General features: G+C 48.9%; 1 protein-coding gene across 1 annotated transcript in view; it reads left to right on the top strand.

Annotated features, from left to right (window-relative positions):
* DNAH14 (dynein axonemal heavy chain 14) overlaps positions 1-21,358 on the top strand; it is a 447,800-nt gene that overhangs the window by 374,608 nt on the left and 51,834 nt on the right. Inside the window, exons 63-64 of the mRNA XM_054972406.1 lie at positions 3,188-3,418; positions 11,970-12,091. Coding sequence (XP_054828381.1) covers positions 3,188-3,418; positions 11,970-12,091 — 353 coding nt within the window. The remainder of the gene's footprint in view (positions 1-3,187; positions 3,419-11,969; positions 12,092-21,358) is intronic.

Genomic DNA, 21,358 nt, shown 5'->3' with positions numbered 1-21,358 from the left:
CAGGTCTACAGGCATTGGCAGTGCTTCCACAGCATCAATGTCCAGACCCCAAGCAACCTCTAGGGCATCTTCACAGACCTAGTGACCAAGTTCTCCAGAAGCATCCATGGTGCCCAGATCTTCGTAGAGTCTAGCCTCAACAGACTCCTTGCTGAGTGGCCAGATGGCAAAGACTGGGTGCTGGGTAGGTGGCTGTGGGGCTGCCATGGAGAGGAGACACTGACAGCTGATGGCTACCATACTTGCATAGGTGACCAGGGCTAGCTGCTCTTCCCATACCTCCTGACCCTGTATCCCTTGGATGAGCTAGCAGACTGTGCCACATAGAACCAAGCTCATTGGGGGGTGCAGATAGTCATCGAGAAGGTATTCGGCCAGCTGAAGATTCAGTTCCGATACCTATACCTTACAGGGGAGTGCCAAACGATGCAGACTATGGCAGTAGCAAAGCTCATGGCTGTCTGTGTCATGCTTCACAATATCACCACCCAGTAGCAGCTTTCAATGTCCCTGATGTTGGAACCGGGAGAGGAACCCTGAGATGGGGCCCCAGCCACCATTTCACCCAAGCCAGCAGCAGAGCACTGTGCCAGGGTGTGGTGGAGCGTGAGCAGGTGCCTACGCATTTTAGGCATGGTAGCCACTGAACGATGAGGCCATTCCACAGTGGCATGCCCACACCCCTGAATCACTGATTGCACCAGTCCCATGCCTGCGGCCCCCCAGCACTGCCAAAGGTGCTGAGCTACCCGATGAGTTCAAGTCATTGCCCCCCCCCGCACAGCTGGAGGCTGTCTCTGACCCTGTTGCCCCGACAGAGTTGGCCTTCTCCATTCGGCTGCACCCACATGGGTACAGGGGGGTGGCCTGCTCCCTGCTCCTGCCTTCTGGCAAAGAATCTCCATATGCAGATAAGACCATCTTGGCTAGAATCTTTGTGCACAGCATGTGGGCTTCTGGCCCCCCTTCCAAAAATCATCTCCCCCCCAGGCCACTACAGCCATCTGCCTGGTGTCTCAGGCCCTAGCAGTGCTGAGGCAGGCTGATGTCCCTCCTCCCTGCGCATGGGTGAGACCCCACATCCCACCCTGTTTGGCTCTCTGCCATATGAGGACAGGACAAGCAGGACAGGGGCAGCATACAGTGGCAGCCTCCATGGGATCAATGCCCCCTCAGTCCATACAGGAGTTGAGCCACCCTATGAGGTGGAGGTGCCTGGAGGATCCACTGGGCTGCTTCCTCCCTGACGGCCCAAGGCTGGGAACCATTCCTGGGGGTATGCAGTGGGGCTGCCCCAGGGGAGGTTGGGGGATGGGGGTTGGGCTGCTGTCAATGAAGGCTAGTGAAGAAGAGAGGCACTAGTTGTTCAATACAGACTTTATTGAAGTGCCAACAGTGAAAAGGATGTCTGGTCACATCTTGTAGACTTCCCTTGGCTGGAACAGGAGCTGTGCCTGTTTGCATGGTGAATGAAACCACAGAGGCCATTTTTAATGCTGCATTTTCATGAGCAGGGTCAAATCACAGGCTGCCTGGAGAACAGCTCTGTGGGCAGGGCTCAGATGGTAGCCAGGAAGGATCAGTGGAGGTTGGAACAGCCACACTCCCTGGCCTACCTGACAGGTCACAACTAGCCTAAAAAAGAAACAGACACATGTGACAAAGGGCTGAACCTCATGCAGGCCACAGCTGGGTCTGCCATGTCCTGGGAGGGTGTCTAAGGCTGAGGGCCGCAGCAGCAGCTCTGTCGTCACATGTGCTGTCAGCAACCAGATGAGGGTTGCCCCTCCAGTGGGAAAGTGCTCCTTGTGTGCATCTGGTTGTTCTGCTCCTGTGCCTACTTGGGGTTCTGATCCTGGGAGGGAGACAGTCATGGGGTTGCACACCCGCCATCACAGGGGAGTTACAAGAGCAAGTACCCAGTCACCTGGCCTATAGCTATGCTTTCTCCTCTGCTCAAGGATGGAGCCTGGCCAAGGGAGTCTGGACAGAGCCCTGAAATGGGCTGCTGGAAGCCCTCACATGTGTTGGGTGTGATTCCCTAGATGACTGTCTCCATGGCAGACATGGGCTGACCAGCTCATGGGCAGGGGCCATACCCCTTGATGAGCCTCGACCACAGAGGCTGGTTTGGGGGGGGTGCATGTGAGGGGAGAGGGGAGGCCAGTATGAATGAGCAAGCCAGGGCAGCCGCTTCCCCAGCTCTTTCTTACCTGTCGGTGCACCCCCACCCCTCCTCAAGCTAGTACTCAGGAAATGGGTAGCCTGCAAGCGAACTTGGATGGTAGTTCTGGACATGGCTTTCCTCTCATGTGGGAGTGCGAGACAAGTTCTGGATTTTGCAGAGTTCACCCTGCACACTCTTGCCCCAACACTGTGATTATCTTCTCCCACCTCGCGCTCTAAGTCCCCATGGCAGGGGGCTCTCAGGCAGAGCCTCTGGCCATCTCCCTACTTACCTATGGTCACAGGTGCCCTGGCTGGAGGTTATGTAGGGTGCCTGGAAGCTGATTTGAGAGCAGGGAAGGGTACTCAGCTGCCATGTGAGCACGAGCAGATTGTTCCCCATGGTAGTTGGCATCCTATACTCCACCAGGCTGCTTGGGTGGGGCCAGGCACAGGGGGATCAACTTTTCACATACAATGGGTGCTTATGGGCTATGCCGTCTTTTTTGTGGCATCAATTTCCACCGCTGCTGGGGCATTCCCGTATCCAAAATGGCTTAGGAAGCCAACTGAGTGGCCAGCCAGCTCAGGGACTTATGCCCCAGTTGCACCTGCGGCCAGCTGCCATTGCTGGATGCCAGTGAAGGACTTGGGCAGAGTGGCACCGGGCTGTTGCCCTGGTGTAGGTGGGGGGGTTATGCCAGCATAACTTATGCTGGTGTAACTCCTAGTTGGTTCCCAAGGCAATTTTGGGGCCCTCAGGATTGTGCTGTATGACAAACACGGTCTTTGAACCAGGAAATCTTCAATACATGAGCCATGTAGAAAGGGAGGAGGGAGAAAAACAAGTGTGTTAGCTGAAGAACTTCCAAGACTGTAATGACAATGATGACATCTTGTTATATTTGAACACAGCCAATGATTTTTATGTGATTATTAGTGTGCCACGGAAAGCTTTTGTAGCTATGGTTCAAAAATTATTGACAGTATTGTATCAATATTTAAATAATTATTTTTATAGGTCCGTCAATGGCAAAATGAAGGTTTGCCACTTGATCAATATTCCACAGAAAATGCTATTCATATTAAACATGGACAACGATGGCCTTTACTAATTGACCCAGAAAGACAGGCTTACAGATGGATACATCAAATGGCAAGAGACTGTTTGCGACAAATTCGTGCTACAGATTCTACTTACTTAAGAATGCTTGAAAATTCTATGCGTATGGGTGAATCAGTACTTCTAGAGGTATTTTGTCTTTCTCTCACATTAGCCATGCTGCTATTGAAAAGAAATAGAAAAAATATAAAGTAGCAAATGTAAATTTGAGAGCCATGTAAATGGTGGTGGAGAGTTTGCAGGAGTATAGATCTATTTAATATTATTAATAGATGAGAGGTTAAAGTTTGGGGCTGATTTTTTTCTTCCTGGATATAAATCCAGAATAAACCATTGAAACTTAAGTCCCGCACTCTGAAATTAGGAATGATCACTGGCAAGAACGCAAAATAATGTTGAATATAATTAGCACCAAAGGAGGGATTTCCTATTCAGTTTGGTGAATTTGAAATGACAAAATGTTTGTTTAGATACCTCCTGTTCAGGAGGAATATAGTAACCAAATACTGAGCTTTGCTACTTTTGTTATTACTAGCTCCTCTAGTCATTCAGGTCATCAGGTCACTACCCAGAGTCAGTGCCTAGACTTCTCAGTTCATTGAGGCTCTTTCATTGGTCCTTTCATCCACATACCTCCTCAATTTGCTGTGGATGAAGTTAGTCCTGATATCCACAGTAGGAAGTAAGGATTTGAGGTCTAGTAGAAGAAAAGGGGGAAATGCAGAGGCAGCATTTGTGGGTAAGACCCTAGTGATTCTACTATTCACTCCTGGGATATTATCAAGATTGGGGTTAGATCCCGCCATGCCAGCCATGTCTGCCATAGTGCCTTCTCTGCATTTCTGGCTATCCTGTCAGGGCTGCCTGTTTGGCCCTTGTTAAGGACTGTCTCCCTCTCTTCCTTCTTGAGGGCTCCTCCCTTGAAGGCCTCAGATTGGTTGGAGCAGGGTCAAGGTGGAATGCCCCTAGACAGACTTGCCACACCTGAGAAGCTGGCCTTAGCGACAGGCACAGACCTCTCATCTCCTCCCCAGCCAGGATGTGGATCCCTCCTTATACCCCTCCAGCTAATGCCAACCCCACCCCATCTTCCAGCCTCCCAGTGAGTCCCACCACCTGTGCCAATGTTGGCCATACCTCCATGCTCCACCCTCTTTCTTGCCGGTGGCTTGGGAAGCTGCTCTGGGTGCCGGCCTATCAAGGTTGGGGCTGGGTGGGCCTAGGTGCCACCTGCCCACTCAGTGGGTGTCTTCCAGTTGGGCCCCTCTCTGACTTCCATAGGGCCCAGGGGCTGTTGCTGCTGCTGCCAGCCCCACTGTGTTGAATGGTGTGGTCCTGCGGAGGGCGCCTTTCCGGGCTTCCTGCCTCCATCTGCTGGCTTGTTTGGTGGGCTCCAGGGGCCCTTTCTACCATGGTTCTTGTTGGGCCTTCACAGGAGCTGCTCGTGGCCCTCTGCCAGTGCACCGGGCCATCCTGTGACTGCCACCGCTGTCAGAGAGGGTGCCACTGCCACTTGAGGCTGCATTGCTGCCAACTTTTCTAGTGCGTTTGCTCTCTGCCACCTCTGCTGCTGCTGGCTTGAGTTAAGGTGGAGGCGGCTTGAAGAAGTCTGGGTTGTGCCTGTCAGGTCCAGTATATATCTAAACTGTACTGACTCCATTTTCTAATGCTTCTAGTGTTTAAGTGCTTTCTCCCCAGGTGCACCAGTTCCCAGGCAGCATTCCCACCAGAGGAGATTGTTGTGTCTAACACCGTTCCACCAAGCATTGGCCTTGAAGGAGAGCAGCTTCCCAGGACTGAAAGATGTTGTTTTGAGAACTATGGGGGGAGGCTGTTCCAGATGGGTATTGTTACTCTGTATCCTATGCTTGCTCTTCATTGGTAACAATGATCATGTACCATCCTGAGTCTCCTATTCAGGACAGTGGACTATAATGGACCTTTTCTGCAATAAAGCTTCCTTTGCCAGACATTGGACTTATTCTTGCTTCTAAAGGGAATCTTGCAGAGAGTACCTTATTTAGCCACAGTCTGACATTTTGTTACCAATCATGTCTGCGTCGGGCCCAGCGGAATCCAAGGTTGTCCCGGACAGGGATCCTTTGTTTGATCCGTATGCGTCTCCCGACAATCAACCGGTGCAAACCCAAGACTCCCAGGAGCTGGGAGCAACCGGGAACGGAACCGGAGCCTCCACTTCTACCCTGCCTCTCATCGACTTCAGTACTCGAAACGAGACCGAAAGCAATCTCGGGGCAAGGCCGAAAGCAACCGCTCTCCCCTTGATCTCGGTGCCCACCCCGTCGGAGTGGGGAGCCAGACCCCGAGAAACCAGAGAGCGCCGGGCAGGTGGACTCCATCCACGAGTCTCGATGGACGGGCGCCGAAGCCTAGAAACCGTCCCGGAACTAGATAGCAGCCAACCATGGCGATATTGGAACAGGACGTTTGAGCAGATGGAGGGGGACACGTCTCGCCGAGGCGCCCTGAGTTGGGATTATTCCGAACTTGCCCCGTGGAAGGAGCCAACGGAAGTCCCTGAACCAAGTTGGGAGCAGATACGAGGTCCCACCTATGCGGTAGATACCAGCATCTCGGCCGTGACGGGTATGGCCAAGGGAATTCTAGCCGCGAGGTCGCGAATAGTTCAAGGGGACCCTCCTCCGTGGGGCCCTTTCTCCCCGGTGAGTACAGCGAATGAAGGTTCCCTGAGCGAACAACCAGGGCCAAGTCGTATACAACAATTAGAAGCTAAGCTGATGGATATGGAAGAAAGCTTGGCTCACGCCATTCATTTAATTTCCTCAATGGGGGCAGGGGAAAGACTGTCTCCTGAAGAGATGGCGATACAGATAGCTACCCTTCAAAGTGTCATCTCCTATCCGATGGAGGAAGTTCAGCAGCGGTCGTCGCCTACCGGCGGGGGGGGCACCTATCCTGGCGAATCGGGAGAACAACCCAAGGAACTTCCCCCTCAGCGGGAAACTCCACCGAGAAGGGACCACCCGGTTGTGCCATCCGGTGAGACTCCCATCGAACCTCCTATCACGGGAGGGGATGTGCCGCCAGACGAGACCCCCGTTGAGAGGCCTACGGAAGGGGAGGAAAAGCCAAGTGATACACCGGTGATACCCCCCCATACTTCCCCGAAAACGGTCCGGCCGGACCAAGCGGGAGCACCCGTGGCTCCATCAGGGGAGGGAGCCCCTGGTCAACCGCGCGAAACTGTTCCCGTCGGGCAACCTCCGGGAGATGGTCTACCAGCGCCAAAAGGCCAGCCGACGCTTCCCAGAACAACAACGCCCGGAGGGGCAAGCCCGCGCGGCCTTCCACCCATTCGGCCTTCGCCGCTGCGGCCCCTTCCGCTTCGACCACAACTAACCCCGCCGCTGCAGCCGATACGTTTGCCACTGGAACAACCCGTAAGACCGCCTCCGACCCAACCGATGGGACCTACACCACTGCGACCCCACCAACCCACCCCTCAGCGGCCGATTATTACTCCGCCACACCAACCTCAACCGCCAGCACCTCAACCGCTACGGCCAGCACCTCCGGCATTGCCACCAGCCCTGCCGAGAGCACCACCGCCAGCCCAGCCGTGGCCGGCACCCCCGGCTCAACCGGTGAGGCCACCGCCAGCACAACCGGGTCCCCTCATACCTCAAGTGCCATTGAGGCTTCCGGCGGACTTCTACCCAGCCCCGGCTCCGAGGCAAGACCTCCCAATGGGTTGGGTGAAACTGGACGCCACTTTTGACGGGGATCCCTCCAAACTGGGCTTTTTTCTAGTGCAAGTCGTGCAATTCTTCAACCGGTGGGGACACCTCTTCGGCAGCGAGGCCAGCCAAATTGAACACCTCGGCTCCCGCTTACAAGGGAAAGCAGCGGACTGGTACGTAGGACTATATAATATCGGGGCCCCAGAACTCGATACTCTCCAGGGGTTGGTGGATGCTATTAGAGCACAATATGAAGATCCCTTAGAGGAAACCAGGGCCCGAACAGAATTGCAGGCCATTAAGCAGGGCAGCATGGCAGCGAGAGACTATATCACGAAATTCCGACAATTGGCTGCCAAGTGTCCCAGGTGTGAGGAGTCCACAAAAATTATTCTGTTCAAACAAGGACTTAATCCGAGACTTTTGGACAGAGCCCTCATGCAAGACAATCCCCCTACGCTGTTAGGTTGGATTCAACTTGTTTGCGAAGTGGAAAATCGCATTTTAGAAGTCCGTTTGGTTGAGCAACAACAACAAACGGGACAAAGAAGACCATTGACCTTACAGAAGGGAGCTCGGGGAGCTGGCTACGCCACCCGTGGAGCGAGAGATGCTAGATGGCAACAAGGGCTGTGTTTGCAATGCGGACAGGCTGGTCACTTTGCAGCACAATGCCCCTACCGGCCTGTGCAAAGACCTCCGCTCCAATTACGGCGTCCAACCCTTGCTCCGTTCCCTACGCTCCAACGCCCGACTCCAGCTCCACGAGCAAACAGAGGCCGCGGCGCTTCCCAAAGGCCAGCCTCAGAAAGAGGGCTGGAAGCGGAAGAAGTTATGGAATACGATCCCGCTTCCCCATCTGCAGAAGTCAATCCAGAAAGTCCCCAGTCGGGAAACGAGATGGATCTGTCGTAAAAGGGCCCAAACGACAGATCCGCCCCAAGCCCGTCCCTGCACGGAACCGGCCACCTGGGTCCATTTTATTCATGCCAGTGACTTTAATCAACCCAGAGAGAAAAATGCACATTCGGGTGCAAGCTCTCATTGACTCGGGTTGCTCAAGAGATATCATAGCCCCAGCTCTAGTCAATGGACTAGCCTTACCAACTCGGGAATTACAAAATCCAGTAATTTTTGAACAAATGGATGGTACCAACATGAATCCGGTCACAACTGAAACCATCCCGGTGATCACAGGCATGGGACAGCATTGGGAAAAGAGGTCCTTTGTCATCAGCTCTACTGCCAAGTACCCGTTAATTCTAGGCAGCAAATGGCTATGTGATCACAATCCCTACATAGACTGGGCTCAAGGATGTATTACCTTCAATCATGCCAACTGTAAACTTCACCGTTGGAATCAAAACTGGGGCGAAGACCCTACTCAGAAAGAAAAGGCCCTCCTTACCCAAGAAGAAGTCAACCAAATACCCGAACCTTACTGGCCTTTTCTAAACGCTTTCTCGGAGGAGGAAGCGGACACGCTGCCCCCGCATCGACGAACGGACTGTGCGGTGGAAATTTTACCAGGAGCCTCACTACCCAAAGGGAGGCTCTACCCCATGAGTCTCCATGAACGTGAAGAGCTCCGGAAATTCATCGACACCAACCTCCAACGAGGGTTCATCCGCCCAGCCTCTAGTTCCCACGCCGCTCCAGTTCTCTTCGTGAAAAAGAAGGATGGGGGACTTAGACTGTGCACGGATTTCCGAGGACTAAATGCAGTGTCCACCAACAACGCCTATCCTATACCGCTCATCCGAGACCTTCTCAACGTCGTGGCCCAAGGTAAGATCTTTACGAAATTAGATCTAAAAGATGCTTACTTCCACGTTCGTATCAAGGCAGGGGATGAGTGGAAAACCGCGTTTAATACGCCCCTCGGACAATATGAATACTTAGTTATGCCTTTTGGATTGACGGGAGCCCCGTCTGTATTCATGTCCATGATAAACGAAGTTTTACATGAATTTCTATACAAAGGGGTGGTGGTGTACCTTGATGATGTTTTAATTTATTCTAACACCGAGGAAGAACATGTTCAAATGGTACAAAAGGTCCTGGCCACCTTGATGAAGAATAAACTGCCCATCAAGTTGTCCAAATGTGAATTCCATAAAACCGAACTCACTTACCTTGGGTATTGTATCTCACAAGAGGGGTTGAAAATGGATCCAGCCAAAATACAGGCGATCCAAGATTGGCAAACACCCACCACCCGCAAAGAACTGCAATCCTTCCTGGGTTTTGCCAACTTCTATAGAGACTTCATCGCAAATTTCGCCCAAATCACACTCCCCTTAACAGAATTGCTGAAAACCAAAGATAAAGGGGACCAAGCCAAAAAACCCTCTGCTAAACTACAATGGACCCCCGATTGCCAAACGGCCTTCGAATGCCTTAAAAAGCAATTTGTAACGGAACCCATCCTCTCCCACCCCAACGAACAGTCCCCCTTCATAGTACAGGTCGACGCCAGCGATACGGCGATAGGGGGGGTTTTGCTGCAGAAGGGGGAGGATGGGAATTTGCGGCCTTGTGCATTCTTGTCTAGAAAGTTCTCAGAGGCAGAAAGGAATTGGAATGTGTGGGAGAAGGAGGCCTTTGCAGTGAAAGCAGCTCTCACAAACTGGAGGCATTGGCTGGAGGGGGCGAGATACCCTTTTGAGGTCTGGACAGATCATAAAAATTTGGAGGCCCTACGAAGCCCACGCAGACTGAATGCCAAGCAATTGCGGTGGGCGGAATTCTTTTCCAAGTTTAACTTCACCCTCAATTATCTCCCGGGCAAAACTAACTTTTTGGCGGACGCCCTGTCGCGCATGCCCCAACATAAAAGCAAACGGGCGGAGACTGTCGACACAGTCTTCTCGCCTAAGCAACTTGGGGGCGTGGTGACTACTCGCAGCCATGCTAAGCAGGCCCTCCCGGCCGACCAAGAATGGAAATCGAAACTCAAAACTGAAGTGGAGAAGGAGGGGGATAAAGCTCCGCGAAACAAACTAACCCGATCCCCACAGGGGGATTGGCTAGCTGGGAGCAAGTTTTATGTCCCGGACAGCCTTAAGCTGGATGTCTTGCAGCGCTGTCATGATGCTCCCACTGCTGGACATTATGGGTACCTGAAAACTTTACACCTAGTTCAAAGACAATTCTGGTGGCCGGGCATGCGCAAAGACATTTCCCAATACGTTAGTTCCTGCCCTGTTTGCCTCAGCGCAAAAACCAGGAAAGGGAAACCTCCGGGCCTCCTGCAACCATTAGAAACGCCGAACAGGCCCTGGGAAGTAATCTCTATGGACTTTATCACTGATCTACCTCTTTCAAAAGGACACAATTGTATTTTAGTTGTGGTAGATCTATTCTCCAAACAAGCCCATTTTATCCCCTGTACTGCTATACCCTCCGCTCGAAAACTAGCGGATCTGTTTCTAAAACACATCGTAAAATTACATTCTTTTCCGTCCAAGGTGATTTCGGATCGCGGCGGACAGTTCGTTGCCAACTTCTGGCGGGAGCTTTTGAAAATGTTGAATATTGAACAAGGTATCAGTTCAAGCCACCACCCACAAACCGACGGACAATCTGAAAAAACTAACCAAATTTTAGAACAATTTCTTCGTTGCTACATTAATTTTCAACAAGATAATTGGGTGGACCTTCTTCCCCTAGCCGAATTCTCCTATAACAACAGTGTACACGCTTCAACGGGAGAGGCTCCATTCAAAATTGTGTACGGGACTCACTTCGATCCCTTCCCGTTAGACGCACCCCCTCTCCATTCCTCTAAACTGCCAGATGTATCTTCATGGTGGGGGGAGGCGGCGCAGCAATGGACTCTTATTAAGAAACACCTCGAAAAAGCCAAACTGGATTACAAAAAATACGCAGATCGCCATCGTGTGGCCGAATGGGAATTACAACCTGGAGATCATGTGTATATTTCCACAAAAAACCTAAAGCTAGCTCAAACCAGCCGCAAACTCGCTCTAAAATTCCTGGGACCTTTTCCTGTGCGCAAAATAATAAATAAGGTGACTGTTGCTGTAACTTTGCCTAAAAACCTGCGCCATGTGCATGATACGTTCCACGTCAGCCTTCTAAAGAGAGCTCCCACCGACAACAAATGGCACATAAGAGCTCCACCCATTCCAACTTTGATTGACGACCAAATACACTATGAGGTACAACAAATATTGGACTCTAAGCTCAAGCGAAACCAGCTTTTTTACCTCATTCGCTGGAAAGACTTTGATTCTGGTTACGATGAATGGGTGAATTCTGCACATGTTCATGCTCCTAGATTAACCAAGGCTTTTCATACTCGCTATCCATATAAGCCAGGGGGGGATCTATTTTAAGGGGGGCAGAATGTCAGGTCCAGTATATATCTAAACTGTACTGACTCCATTTTCTAATGCTTCTAGTGTTTAAGTGCTTTCTCCCCAGGTGCACCAGTTCCCAGGCAGCATTCCCACCAGAGGAGATTGTTGTGTCTAACACCGTTCCACCAAGCATTGGCCTTGAAGGAGAGCAGCTTCCCAGGACTGAAAGATGTTGTTTTGAGAACTATGGGGGGAGGCTGTTCCAGATGGGTATTGTTACTCTGTATCCTATGCTTGCTCTTCATTGGTAACAATGATCATGTACCATCCTGAGTCTCCTATTCAGGACAGTGGACTATAATGGACCTTTTCTGCAATAAAGCTTCCTTTGCCAGACATTGGACTTATTCTTGCTTCTAAAGGGAATCTTGCAGAGAGTACCTTATTTAGCCACAGTCTGACAGTGCCATAGGGCTGACTCCAGACATACATGAACCAGACAAGTATGTTGCCAGTGTTAATTGCAATAACTAATGTACACTTAGGCAAATCTCTATGAAATTATCATCATTTGGAGTGATGGGGAGGTGCTGACCAGAATCATAATTCTGATTGTAGTTTGATGCTTTTTAGGATATTACTGAAACATTGGATTCAAATATGAAACCAATCTTAAGAAAGGACATCTACAGCAAAGGAGGGCAAATGTTTATCAGAATAGGAGAACATGAAGTTGAGTACAATGAAAACTTTAGGTAAATGCTCTTACTGATAATATTTCTCTAACCTCTTATTTATTGCTATGTTAAATTTAAAGTGTCTTTTATAGTAGTTTTGTTAGCTGACTCTTTATGGCCAAGCTAAGCCCTTCGCATGCGTGACAGATCTTTTCTAGTTTGGACTGGAAAGACACCTCCAATGGAGAACAAAAGATGCCAAACAGCCAGTTCATAAAATTATAAATTTTATTCAGATCAAGCCTTTCCCAAATCATGATACAAAGCTCTAACAAGCCAGATTATAATATAGGGAGGCATAGGAATTATATAGATTCCAGCAAGGTATAGCAAAGCATGGGAAAGCATAGCAAATTTTCTTACCAATCCAAGATGTCTGTGTTGTTGGAGAGAGAGAGAGATTCACCTTTCCTTCTGGACCTGTAAACAAAGGAGAAGCGGAGGAAAGTGTAAGTACTTTCCTTTCCCCCCCTTCTTGCCTCTTATGCCTTTTCAGGTTCATCTTTATACACTTTTTGGATTCACCTTCCCATCTCTCTCCACCAATCAGATCTCCTGGAGTCATCTTCTGGCAGGAAAACCCTTATTTTCGTAAAATCTGCACAATGTTTGGGTTAACTCAACCCATTTCAATATTTACTGTTATTGCCCAAATTATGGGCAGAATTCAGTCCATATTTAAAGATAGGAATTTGCTGGGCAATAATTGACCTTTTGGACCATCAAGAAATGCAGAGTTCCCTGAAATATTGATCATAAATTAATCAGGCTTGACACTCAGATAAATCAGTCAAGCCAGCCACTACCCAGCCTTTGTCCAACAGGCCTGAGCTGGCCACCTGTCATGTAAACTAATCATCCCATACTGACTTTTTCATACTTTCCACACATTTTAAAATCAGACACATATTTGGAGTTCTCTCTACCTTCCAATTCCCTAAAATTCACATTCTCCTATCAGATTCCAAGTTTCTAGCCTGGACCTAATCCCATCATCGCAGAGAAACTGTCTTCTTCTCAATGTAACTAAAGGTACATAAAGGTCACTTCTCAGCCCCCAACCTTTGCAGCTGGTCACTGGATCCTACCTGCTACCCCAACCCCACAATTGGTCTACTCTTGCTGAAATCACTCAGTCTCATCTGTCCTTCCCATGGACTGCAACAAGTTTCCAGTGCATTGGATCCTTCCTTCCTCTTCCTGATTTCTACACAGAATAGGAAAGGTTTATCTTTGCTCTCCATGTTACCTATTTTCCTTTATTTTCCAATTCAGACTGCATCACACAGACAGCTGGCATTCTGCTTCTCTCAGGTAGTTAGGAAGACTAGACAGTCAATTCTCTTCTGTCCTTTCCCCCATTTCCCCATATTTTCACCTTTAACTCAGAGATAAATCCTGCTCCAAATTGGAATAGCTCTGATTGATATTTTCTGGGCATTGTTAGGAAATGTGCTATTTGCTTGTGCTTTGTTTTAGTATCTACTCATATTTGCTTGGGATAAGTTCATCCCCCCCTCCCATTATTCTGCCCAGTCCCTCAATAAACTCCCTTTTAAACCTTTAAATCTGCTCTGTTGTTCTTTTCCTACTGAATTACACTCTTTAGAGTTACTGATGGCCACCTCATTAGGTAAAGATCCCTGTTCCTACTCACTGCACAAAAAAGCAAGCTAATTCCCCTGGCATTCTGAATGTACATGTTCATATGTGTGTAGAGATGTTATAACAATGCTACTCTGTGCTCAGACAGCATATCTGTTTATGGACATCATAAGCCATCTCTTTCTCCTCATGGATTGGAGTTTATTCTCAGTTTCCCAATCATCTGTTGGTCTAGATACAAAGAAATAGGGTGAGCAGGCCCATTTTTTAAGAAGCATAAAAATGAACAGCAGCAATGAAAGATGTGGGATTTGAACCATTAGCTGTGTCCTCCTGACAGTTGCAGCTTCCCTTCTTTTAGCCTTATTGCTGCTGCCTCTTTTTCTTCATTGCCAGATTAAAGGTAGAGGCACGAGAACATGTGAACTTCAGCACCTTCCTGTTACTGCTGGTAAAGTTTTCAGGTTGCTCCTTGCCAAACTCACCATCCTCTTGGTCTCACACAAGTTTTTCATCATGAGAAAGTAGGTCTCAACATTATCCAGCATCCCGGTGACAGCAGAACTGAACCCTTTATACTCATCTTCTCATGGTTATTTTTTGTTCAGAAAATTGCCATCATGGAGCAGCAACATAATTTTTCAGGCCCTAGTACACATAAACATACTCTCTTAACCCCCTGAGAGGCTCATTTCTGAAAATTCTCACTTTTAAAACTGCTCCTTGTTTCATTAACATCTGCAATGGCAGTTTCCAAAATGTTCTTTTCTGTGAACGAAAAGCTTTGTAATTTTCAGAACAGTAATCTTGAGGCCAAATCCTCAGATTTTCCACAGGGTTTGAGAGCATATTCTGCTCACTTTCAGCTTGTCTCATTCTACTCCAGAGAAGTGAGTGTGGCACTCCCTTGATGTCAGTATCAAGTGTCACGGCTAAGGGACCCTGGTGTCTCAACCCAGCTGAGGGGAAGAGGCAGCAAGGCACTATAGGCCAGTTCTTGTAAGTTACAAAACTAGCACACAAGGGAAAGTTCCTCAAATGCCCTGCAAAATCTGCCACCAGTCCCTCAGTGTCTTCCCAAAGCCTAGGAGTGTAGGGACACCACCCCAAGCCTGTAAGGGAACTAAACAAAACATAGTCTACCTTGCAAGAATGGTTTTGCAAGGAGAGTCCACAGCAAAATAATGTTATGGTAGGTGGTTCATGAGTGTTTGCAACAATGGGTTCAGCAGAATGTTTTAAAGTTTTGAGATTTTAAAGTCAACAAACCCACACAGAAATATAATATAATTATTTAAGGTGCAAAGTCATTAATAAATGCACGAGACAGAATGTGAGGTTAAAACAAAGCCTATAGCTTGTAAGCTCTAACTTTACATATCAGTATTTCAACAGAAGGCAAATCACAGGGTTGTCAAAGGCGAGAGACGCACAGTCTTTGGTCGAGAAGCAAAAGAATGGCTACGCTTCACAGCACAGCAAAAGAGGTGGGCACCTGAGCTTCCATCCAGTTGGAACTAGATTTGAAACAATGGGAAAGTTACAACGGAAGGTCACTGAAACCCACCTAAGGTCTGACTTTCCAGGTTGGATGGTTGGTTTATATGCCATTTTGGTACCTCAGCAGAGTGGGCCCTCATCCAATGAGGCAGCAAAATGCTGATGTCATCGGCAACAGGAGACTATTGGAAATATATATTTAGTTTGGTTTAGTTTAGTAACTTAGCAGAGTAACATAGCAGAGTAATTTAGTCAGAAGCATTTAAACCCTTAAAAACGTACATTAATTAATTAATCTTCAGACAAAATCATAGAAAGATAGAACTTACAGTTTATTGTAGCAGACTTCTTCCATAGCAATATCTTCTGGTAATAAGAAGGGAAAGATCCTAATCTAAAGAGTTACATTCCCTATTCTAATGCCACGGCCTGAAAAAGTAGGCAACAAGGCTGTAGATGTGTATTTGTGGACAAAAAGAAGCTCTATAGTGGAGCATGGAGGATTTACATCCTTCCTCTTTGGAAGACCATGTGGGGAGAGAGATTACCCAAGAGGCACAGAGGCAAGAGAGGAGGAGTCAGTAGGCGTTCCCACCTTAGACAAGAGAGTGGCAGATTGCTAGACTTATACATTACATTCAAAGAGACATGCAGCACCCCCCAGTGTCCAAAGGCAGACTGAGTCGCCTATTCCAACAGAGACTGCGTGCAAAAGGGGATGGGTGCAAAGGCTGCAGTCCTTGGCACCAATCCTCTATCTTGCAGGTGCAAATTGGTTCTCAAAATCAAGAATGTTAATTGGTTCAGCTGACTGTCCATGGAAGCTCAGTTGCTCACAGCGGAACACATTATCTTATCTCCAAGGTCAGTATGAGCTGAGACAGTTCTGTTCTCAAGGAGCTGCTAACAAGAGGGGGGGAAAGGGGGGAGGGGAGTTGGGCTTAAAGAACTATTTAGCGAAACAGCAAGACTTCTTGACCAAAGATTCAGGAGACATGGCCTCTGCAAAAGTAGATAGAAAAGCATTTTTCTTTACATCAAGTTTTCCATTAATTGGGCCAGATTAATAAAGAGACATCGCTCTCTCTTCATTTTTTATCTGGCTGCTTTGGAAAATAAGGTCTTTTTTTCCTCCTTGTCCAGATGGCTAAGGGAGAGAATAGCTTTGGCCTCTTCCTTCTCCAATTTGAAAGTCCAGAGGACACCTTTTTACAATCAATAATGAAGGCAGCAACTTTAGCAACTTACTGGGAGAGGGCTCACTTAAAGGAGATTTGTAGAACTGTCATGGGCCAACATTCATATTTTCACTAATCAACCACTACAAAATTCACATCTTTGCAGAGGCAACTTCTGAATGAAAAGTAGTACTGCAGACAGTTATTAGACAATGAGGTGTCAACCAGATTTGTGTCTGTTGAAGGGAAGGGGTTTTTTTCAACCTAGGATGTACTGCTTTTGAACCTTATAATGAGACTAAACTTCTATTCATTCTTACCTAGTGAACTTCTGTTATCCTTACAAATAGTTGTTCACTCACATCACCTCGGCTTGTTTGATTCTAGATATTATCATTCTTGGATGCTGAGGCAGGTTAGGATGAGTGTTTGTTATTCAGTAGACTGGTATACTGCTTTGTTGGAAAAGAGCTCTGTTTCATATCTTATTTTCAAAATAGCGTTTTCTGTTCAGGTTAAAAGATACTTCGTTCACTAGCTGCTGTTCAGGTTTTTCTCCTGGAATTTCTTGACATTAGGACCTTTAATGGGAGGTATCCCTTCCCAGATAAAGTTGCTTTGCCTTGCATACTGTTCCCAGGAAGTGGGACCTAACCCAACCTAGAACGAACTCTGATCCACAAGAACACTTGTTTACTAGGAAGAACTTCCTTTTGTCTACCTAATTGCTTGTTTGAGACTGTACACATAAGTCTATTCAGTCTGAGTAGGACTTTTCTTCCAGGGACAAACTCTCTGTCATCTGGTAACTATTCAGTGATTATATATTTATGTTTGGCTACTGTAGTACATTGTCTTTTTAACATTAAAATGTAATTATTCTATAGTAAACTTAGCTATGCAAACTTTGAAAGCAACTTTGAAAGTACTGTGGCCTTCTAAGTTACTGACATATTTCTGAGGCCTTAATTTTAACTCAGCTGCTGCACTCGACCAATAAAGATATCGGATGAAAGTTCCAGCCTGGGTTAGAAATTGTGCACACAAGCAGAAGAGATACATGTTCATATTATGATGCACATTTAGATGTGAAGCATGTGATGCAGTCCTTAACTGCACAGCTAGGGGTGGAAGAGTATGTGTATCTCCATCCATCATGTAATGCCAATATGAATTTTCCCTATGGGGAAAAACAAGTGATCTTTCTAGGTGGCTTGGGGTGGCATTTTGCAAGCAAAATGCACCCAATTTTCAGGGCACCTGCGCCTACCTCTTTTCCCACCCTCCCCCAAGTTTCAGGGAAATTGCACTTTGCACAAAGAAGGTGCCTCATCCTCCTCTGCTCTCCATTATTCCCTATGGGAAACCAAGGGGGCTTTCTAGGTGGCTTGTCTTCATGCTGTAAAACATGCTCCTACCTGTCCTACCATGCCCTCCCCAAGTTTCAGGGAGATTTGACTTTGGGGGGTCATGTCATGGCCCCCCAAAGGTGGTGCTTCCACCACACCATTTTATTTCTACTTTGAGGAAGACTCCCACCCAGCAGAAACACATGGATTGGGGCTGCCAACGGCCACAGCCACAGTCCAGCTACACTACCCCAAGCAACCCATCAGAACCACACTCCCCCCCAAAAAACCCTAACCACCCTTGCAGTAACTGGCCAGCCACTCTCCATTGGTTCCTGTTATGGGAAAATCCAGACTCCCACAGCAGGAACACGTGGAATGTGGTGCCCATGGCCACAGGCATAATCCCCTTTCAACCTACCCCCCAACAGCCCCAAAGACATGCACCCCCAAGTTCCCCACCACCCCGAAAGCAGGCTGGCCAGCCACTCCCCATTGTTCTCTATGTTGAGAACTTTTAAACTGTCTTTCCCAGGGCAATTATGCACAGGCCAGGGGTGCCACAAGTTTGTCCCTGGGAAAGCACACCTGAACCACAGGCACACACCCCAAGTTCCCCACCACCCCCAGGGCAGGCTGGCCAGCCACTCCCCATTGTTCCCTATGATGGAAACTAACCTTCACACCAGAGAATACGCGCACACACATTAATTGTTCTCTGTGATGACAACTTTTAACCTGTCTTTCCCAGGGCAATTATACACAGGCCAGGGGTGCCACAGTGGAGGGCACACTCCTGAGTGCAAGCTCGTCCCTGGGAAAGCACACCCGAACCACAGACACGTGACGTACCCCCAAGTTCCCCACCAACCCCAGAGCAGGCTGGCCAGCTGCTCTCCATTGTTCCCTATGATGGGAACTAACCTTCACACCAGAGAATGACACACAAACACACATTGAATCAAGTTCAAAAATTTTTATTTTTTTCCTTTCAGTTACAGCATTAAAGGCACTTGACACTAGTGTGACACATCACAACAGTCTCCTAGATAATAGTACCACATCTAACTTCAAACCAGAGAACCACAAACACACAATTACTTGCAAAAACACTTTATTTATTTCTTGGCTTTAAGTTTTACAGCATGAAGACAAACAGCCATTCCTCCCAAACCAAAATTAACTGGGGGACACTCTTGCAACTTAGTCCAGCAGAACCATTGTCATTTCCTGCAGCCGGGCTCTGAGTTCAGCCAGTGGGGAAACACCACAGAGCAACACCTGGCCACAAGCACAACACAATGGTATTTGTGGAGCACGGTTGCAGAGGTCCCCCTACCCCCCACCCCGGCCAGCTTCAGGCTGAACTGGAAAACACCTGTGAGGTAGTATTGGGATGTAGCCTTCATCATCAGCTGGCCCCCACCCGTACCATCCCTACCTGACCCACTCCTCCCCCACCCCTTTAACATGAACATTTTAACATCAACTGCAGTTTACAACAGCAAACAACAGCAAACAACATTAAACAACATTCTCCTCAGCAGTCGCTTAGTTTGGCTGCTACTCTGAGTTTCCTACTGTAAAAGTCCCTATCCTAACCTGTCTCTCCCTCCAGTGGCAATCAACATTTCTGGGGGCTGTTTCCTTAAATATCAGAATAAATTTGTGCCCACAGTGGCTGTGACAGTTTTGGAGGGTTTTTTTTCCTTGTTGGGGGGTGGGGGGAAGCCAAATTCCAGGGTGCATTCCCTTTGCCACTGAGACCCACCCTCCTCCTGCTGGATTTCTACTTCTTTACTGTAGGGAAGAGCGCAATTCCCCAGGTCCTAGACTTGCAGAGGATGCAGGCCTCAAAGAGGGCTCACCTCATTCATTCTGGAAGTCCAGTCCTGAGAAATCGAAGAGCCGAGAGTTGACCTTCAGGAAGACCAACTGCTCAACTCTCCATGGGAGAAGGCGAGTGCAATGTGGGCTGACAATGTCGCCCGCATAGGAAAAGACGTGCTCGCTCTCCACGCTTGTCGGAGGGCATGAGAGGAGCCGCTGTGCCTCAAGGGAGAGGTCCAGCCAGACCACCCCCTTCTTGGCCCAGTAGCTCAGCAGATCAGTGGACAGCAACTCTCAGGGCTCCACAAGGTCATCGCTGACCACTGCCTCTGTCAAATCCTCTCTCACACAACTCACGATCCCAGAGAGGCAGAGGGCCCGCCAGAGCATCTCCATCTCCATGGACATTCTGGCGGTGGCCATGGGGGGAGCCTGCTCAGAAGGGGCGCAAAAGGGACCTGCAGCACTAGGTCCCCCACCCATCCCCTCTGATGGCAGGTGACCCCTCTTGGCCTGCCTACGCCTCACTCGTGCACAGAGGGCATCTCTGGCTTGGGTGAGGTTCCCGTCCCACTTGGTGAAAGTGACCTTAATGTGTAGGTTGTACATGGTCGCCAACATGTACGACTTCTCCGTGAGAAGCGTTAGCCTGGCAGCTATGCCCTGCTACAGCCTTCTCACGAGTGCGTGCACTGCTGGAACACTGTCTGCACATGGTGCATCTGGATCCACAAAGGAGGCCAATGAACTCTGGAACATGTGCACCAGAGGAATGACCAGACCCCAGGTCACCATGTCAGATGAGACCGCTACAGTGAAGTCCTTGAAGGGCTCCAGGACCTCCACTGTCTAGGAGATGGTGAGCCAATCCTTCTGTCTGAACTCACCCTCCTGCCTCTAAGCGTCACTCTCTGAGAGCCACGCCTCAAGGGCAGCCTGCTGCTCCACCAAGTACTCCAGCATGGCACAGGTGGAGTTCCAGCGAGTGTCTACGTCAGAGATCAGGACATGCTCCAGCATGCCTGTCCTGGCCTGCTTCTGGCGCAGTTTGTGAGTGGACTTCACACTGCATGAGAAGTGACCCCGTGAGCCTCCAACATTTCTGCAGGAGATACTGGAAGTCAGGAGTCGCAGGGGCCTGGGGTTCTGGGGAGGAGCCCACCCCAAGCTCAGCTTTCACCACTAGGTGAAGTTTGTGAGCCACACAGTAAATGTGGTCATGGGCAGCCTGCCGTGTCGCTGCCCTCATGTTCTGGTCACCATCCGTCACCATGCATCCCATGGTGATGGTGCCCTCGCCTATCCAGCCGTCCAACTCCTTCCTCAAGGTGGCCATGATGTTCTCCACCATGTGCGACACATCAAGAACCTCAGTATGGAGCAAGGCCTTGCAGTAGTCGGCAGTCTCCCAACCTTCCCTGGGCACCCCACCCCCACCTTGAAGGTCCTCGGGTTACCACCAGTGTACAGTAAGCGAGAGGTACAAATGCTGCACACTAGAGCAGGTCCAGATGTCAGACATGAAGTGCACAGTTCTCTCAGCAGTGTGGGACAACTGTGCTTTCATGTGGTCCCTGGCAGCCCTGTAAAACGAGGGCCCCAAGGTCCTGCTCAATGTCATGCAAACAGGGATCGCGTACCAGGGAGTGAGATCCTGGAGCAGCTCCTGGAAGCTGAGTTGATAAACTAGGGAGAATGGCTGGCCATCATGGACAATCATCTTAATGATATGGTGCGTGATGCGCCTGATTGCTTTCTGGATCCTCACTCTGGGCACACTAGTGCCCTGTGTACCAAGCATCAGGTACAGGAACCCGTGGAGG

Source organism: Eublepharis macularius, chromosome 1, assembly GCF_028583425.1.
Source record: "Eublepharis macularius isolate TG4126 chromosome 1, MPM_Emac_v1.0, whole genome shotgun sequence".
Classification (NCBI taxonomy): domain Eukaryota; kingdom Metazoa; phylum Chordata; class Lepidosauria; order Squamata; family Eublepharidae; genus Eublepharis; species Eublepharis macularius.
This window is presented reverse-complemented; position numbering and strand designations above follow the sequence as displayed.